Genomic DNA, 6,000 nt, shown 5'->3' with positions numbered 1-6,000 from the left:
AAGAAACGGAACTATTTCAAAGTGAGCAATGGCAACACTGTATGTGGAGAGGGGGGAAAATTTTTTATGTCTAGTGCACAAGACTGCGTCAAATTCTAAAGATATGCTCATTTTAAAATTTTGCAATATTGCTGCTGAACTGAATTTTATGGTTTAAGTGCAAAGAACATGATATTTAATAAATAATGGTAACACACAAAACATTTTAAAAAATCCCCTTTGGACATAATATAAGATCTGAAAACTTAAAGAATTTTCTTAAAATTTTATTACTACAGAAATTATTTTGCCGATTGACTGATTGCTTCACAGTTGCAAAAATTCACGTTAATAAATTATAAGATACATGTTATAGATAAAATATTTTGAAGTACAAATATCTAATATTTTTTCTGTAGCATTTGGTTTTATTTCTTAATTCTAATTTTCTTCATGCAAATCAGTTAAAAGTTTTGTAAATTGAAGCAACTTTTTGAAATAGATTATTGGACTTGGAAGAGGATCTCCATCCATACTGTAATATTCTTTCTCAATCTCTTTTTCTTATTTAAACATACAATGTACAGTTGAATTTAACGAAATGAATGTAATATGATTTTGTTGAATATTTTTCACATATACAGAATTTAAACAAAAATCCAGTTGCATCAAATCACATTAATATAATTAAACAATGTTTAGTCTTCCTAAAGTGAAATACTGTTATTTACATAATTTTGGAATGTAAAAGAAATAAAGCTAAGCATTTACATAGTTACAAAAAGTATGCATATGCGGTACATTCACTAATTATAGAGACTGGAAATATCATCATACAACTTTATTCTAATTTACATTCCATAACAATTTAATATACATTAAAAAATTCTTAAGAGCAGTGTAGTGAAATACATTATACATATACAAACATGTACTATTTAAAGTTTGAACAGCATTTCTTCTTTCCATATACATTTTTTTCCCGTCTGCATACATAGTTGAATATCCATACCATCCCTTAAATTTTGTCACTCAGCATTGTTCAAAATGCCACTGGAAGCACATTGTTGCATTAAAAAAAATCACTTCTTCCTAAGTAAAACGAAATAAAAAAATTAAAACATATTCTTTTCATTTAACTTTATTTATAATTATCATATGTGCAAGAAATTATTTTTTATCCTAAAACTAATAACTTTATACAGCAATAATCTATTCTTTCAAAAATAAATGCTTAAATGTGCTGAATTCTGATTATTTGTTTACAGATTATGTATTCAGTGACTCCTTTTTTTTAAAAAAAATAGTATTTCGAGACTGGTATTTGAAGAAGCTAAAACTTTTCAAACAAAATATGATTTTTGATACTATGATTTATTTCATTATTTAAGATACAAAATAAAGTTGGAAGCATAACATAATATATATCTGGGGAAAAAATTTTATTCCTGATATTATGAAAGAAGAATGTTCTGCTGATGAAAATTAGCAGTATTATATTTTTTATGATTTCTGATTATTAAAACTTTCAAAATCAGTAGAGATACATGGAAAAGTGGTTGCACAATGAAAATACTATGGGAGTTAATAACATTTTATCAGACTAAGACATTCTGGATGCTCATCTTTCAGACGTATTTCAGAGAGAATGGAAAGAAGAAAAATGGCTGCTGGAATACAGAATCAACTTTTTAGATCATACAAGTTAATACTAAAATGAGTCCTATTTTAATGACGCTATAACTTTGTGTGATATTTACGATAATGTCTGAAAAAGTTAACATACTTATCCCTGAGAACAGAACATATGACTCTCAGCTTGAAAATTGATAAAGTATTTTAATACGCATGCTCTTTTAAAACTTCTGATGATTTTTTTTTTTTTTTTTTTTCTTGGAGTATGCAAGTCATTTTGCATAAAGTCTTCATATTTGTACATTAAATTAGCATAATTAATCAAGACCTCAATGTGTTTATGTGACTTTTGTAAACATATGAACTAAAAAATTTCTCACAGAATGTTTTCCACTTAAACACAATTTCATAACTCTAAAAGATTTTTAGAAGCCTAAAATTTAAGAAATTTTGACATAAAAAGAATTTAACTTTGATTTATAGGTAATTTCTTAGTATTCTGCTGTCTCGGAATATTTGGCAAGCCACCAGCAGTGCAAAAAGTCTTCAATACAAAAGAGTGCACAAGAAGACACTTTTAAAATTCTTTTACATATTAAAATTCTTACTGTGCTTATGTAATTAAACCTCTCATTTAATGACATTAAGAAACATAACTTGCATGTAAATTAAAATAATAATTGGAATAAAAAGCATAATTTTATTAATTAATAGTATAAAAACAATATCGTGATGGCTTTCTGGCATTAATCTTTTAAACATTAATTTACAAAGTCAAACAAATAAAACAAAATATCTCTTTGTTCTCTCTCTATATATAAACAGGAAATAGAACTCCAGGAATGGTACAATATGCAACCTATGCAACTCTTTCAAAACAGTTTGTCACATTATACCTGCATTATTATTTGCATTCAGTGCTTACAAATTTAAAAAAAAAAAAAAAAAAAAAAAAAAGTTAATTTCTTAATTTGTCTCATACAAAGCATTTTTTTTTTCTCAAATGAATTTTATTGGCTGCAGGTCTTTTGCATTTACATTGTTTGACTACGCTCAGGTAAGTGTCATATCAAATCTATTAGTACAGTTTTCTGGATGGCAAGACTTCCACTTGGGTCCGTGACACTTAACCGACACGGACACTTAGCCGGCAGGACATTTAGCCGACAGGTCATTTAGCCGACACGGACAGTTAGCCGACAGGACATTTAGCTGACACGGACAGTTAGCTGACAAGAACAGTTAGCCGACAGGACATTTAGATGACAAGGACACTTAGCCGACAGGACATCTGGCCGACACAGAGAGTTAGCCGTCAGAACATTTAGCTACGGGACACTTAACTGTCAAGACATTTAGTCAACAGGATACTAAGCCCACAGTAACGTTTAACTGGCATGTACCCAATAATTATTTAAACTTACTATCAATTACAAAATTTCACGACTTCTCCATAAGTTCAGTATTTAAGTTATTTTTTCACCTATCAGTAAAATTCATTTTTCGATTCTTATAGATCTCATATGTGCTTTTAATTATTGTGTTAATTTAGCATTGTTTGATATGTATCGTGCTGTTTGGTATATATTGGCCAAACTGAAAAAGCGCCGAAATTTCTTGTCAGGGAATATGAATTAAATTTTGAAAGGAAAAAGAATTTTTTAGCTAAGGTCACTTAATTACATTTGGGATCTTCAAAAATTATCCGTAAAGCTTCTTCATTAAATCAACTGGGTTCTTTTGAACACTTTCACATCATTAATATTTTTTCTTGTTTACTTAACGATATTAATTTTCCAATCTCGCTCTTCCAAATGCTTTCAAATTTCTAATACCTTTACGTTTCATTACTATTTTACTCAATACATCATGTTACATTCTTTTCTTTACAAAATCATTTCGCTCCTCGCACAAATAAAATTTCCTTTCCCTGTCATGAAAAATCTAAATAATGCAATAAAATCTCGGAAGAGAAATCGGAGGAATCTGCAGATGGAGGAGCACCAAGTAGGGCGGACCAAAGCGAGACATCCTGAAAAGTCACCTTAATGTGGTGCCATCTATCAAAGCTAGATTTAACTAGATCAGTCATGTAACTATATAATATTATGTACACTGTTTTGAAAGTCGTGATGTGTAATTTGCAATATAATATGTTATATTGTGTCATGTTTTTCTCATAAAATGTAACTTTCTCAATATCTGTTAAAAATGTATAAATTTTCATTTCACTTTTCATTAACTTTTTTCTCCTTCACGTTTCTGTTATAGCTACATGGTAATAGGGAAATGTTTGGTGTCCATTCTCCTGAATGCATTTATAAAGTTCTAGCCTAAAAAGGCAATTTTATTGAAAGAGACTGGTTATATATTAAGTAAAACAGTCATTCTATTTCTGTTAGACCGAGCAGCAGCCGAGCGGTAAAGTCACTGAACACTGGCAGTTCGGTCTGAATTTTGAATCCTGCGGTTTCCCCCATGTGTAAGACGTATACGAGCCATTTTTCCTCAGAAAGTCCTCCACGAAGGTATTCCTCCCATTAGGCAGATAGCCATCTGGCTTTGCCGTAATTACATAAACCAAACCTACTTCTGGCCACAGGCCATGAGGTACGAATTCCCGTGCCGAAGTACTATCCCATATTAATAAATATGCGATGCTTAACCTGTAATTGTATAGGGTGTAAATAGCATTTTAGATAAAAAAAAAAAGGTAGTTCCAGTATGGTGAGGAGTAGGGCGAATCAATCTACTTTCTGACAGGGAAAGGAAATTTGATTAGTGGGAGGAGCGAAATGACTTTATACAGGAATGAATGTAGTGTGATGTGTTGAGCAAAGTACTAATGAAATGTGAAAGTATTAGAAATTTTAAACCATTGGGAAGAGTGAGACTCATCGTCAGCTTAATGTCATGTTGGCTAACTGTCCGTGTCGGCTAAGTGTCCTGTAGGCTAACTGTCCTTGTCGGCTAAATTTCCATGTCGGCTAACTGGTGTCAGTTAAGTGTCCGTGACCGCTTCCACTTCATATATGGAAATATTCCACTGCATGTTATTCTGTAGAAAAAAGGCCTCAAAATCTGTTCATTATTCAATGAGAAGAGAGAGAGCAAGAATGGTTAATTTAAACATGGCTTAAATGCTGTGAAACAGAGGGGGATACCTATATATACACTGGTGTGCAAAAATTAAGGACAAAGTCGAAAAATTAGCATATCAGCTGAACGAAGAGGCAGAGCAGACAGAAAGACCAATCAGGAGATTAAGTAAGGTGATGTACGGTAGCACATGCGCAGATATGCAGGTAGACATAATGGGGGAGCGTCTGAGTAGTATAAAGCATGTTGTCGATGTAAGATCAGTATTTCTGGCAGAGATTGCACGTCGTATAGCAGTTAAAATCACACCGAGTTGCTGCCTCAGCGAGAAATGGCGAATAATCAATCTGTTAGACAACATCTGGATGCTTTTACCCGAGGTCGAATCATTGGGAAGTTGGAGGAAGGCCGCAGTGTGACAAGTGTGGCTGCAGAGTTCGGAATTGCTCACAGCATCGTTTCATGACTTTGGAGACAATTTCAAACTACAGGAACAGCTATCCGGGGGTTTAGTAGTGGTCGCCCACGAGGAACCACACCCGCAGATGACCGGTATATTGCCTTACAGGCCAGAAGAAACAGGCGGCAGACAGAGGGAGAAATCGCTAGACACATGACACAGGCGACTGGACAACCGATATCACGTTTTAACCGTGGCCAGAAGACTGCACGGTGGTGGTCTGTTTGTACGACGCCCTGTACGGTGTGTACCTCTAACGCCTGCCCATCGGAGAAGGCGTTCTCTGTGGTGCCAGGAACACCGGAATTGGAGAGACAATGAATGGGGACGAGTACTCTTTACAGATGAGAGCAGATTGAGTAGCGATTCTCATCGCATATTCATCTGGAGAGAGCGGGGAAGCCGCAATCATCCCTCGAACATCATTGAAAGGGGCAGGTATGGAGGTGGCGGTGTTCTCGTTTGGGGAGGCATCATGCTTGGTAGTCGTACAGACCTTCACATCTTCGACGCAGGTTCAGTCAACGGGACCCGTTATTGTAACGAGATTCTTCTTCCATATGTGCATCTTTTTAGAGGCGCTATGGGTTCGCAGTTCCTTTTCATGGACGACAATGGACCATGTCATCGCACAGTAGCTGCCGAACAGCTCTTAGAGAGTGAGGATATTGAATGTATGGATTGGCCGGCACGATCTCCGGATTTCAATCCCATCGAGCATGTATGGGATTTTCTAGGCAGACGCTTGGCAGCTCGTACTTTACCACCAGTAACGATTCCGGAGCTTCGATTGGCGCTGCAAGACGAATGGGCAGCAATGCCTCAAC

The 6,000-nt window shown here is 34.6% G+C and overlaps 1 protein-coding gene across 1 annotated transcript in view; it reads right to left on the bottom strand.

The window, feature by feature from the left end:
- Positions 1 to 805: 805 nt before the first annotated feature.
- Positions 806 to 6,000, bottom strand: part of LOC118200562 (kinesin-like protein KIF23) — a 93,867-nt gene continuing 88,672 nt past the window's right edge. The window contains exon 24 of the mRNA XM_085827288.1: positions 806 to 1,071. Within this exon, the coding sequence (XP_085683414.1) occupies positions 1,062 to 1,071 (10 nt within the window). The 3' untranslated portion in view covers positions 806 to 1,061. The remainder of the gene's footprint in view (positions 1,072 to 6,000) is intronic.

Source organism: Stegodyphus dumicola, chromosome 11 (assembly GCF_044657685.1).
Source record: "Stegodyphus dumicola isolate Sdum_Otavi_A_Nest chromosome 11, ASM4465768v1".
Lineage (NCBI taxonomy): Eukaryota > Metazoa > Arthropoda > Arachnida > Araneae > Eresidae > Stegodyphus > Stegodyphus dumicola.
Note: the sequence above shows the minus strand (reverse complement) of the source record. Positions and strands in the feature narration are given on the sequence as shown.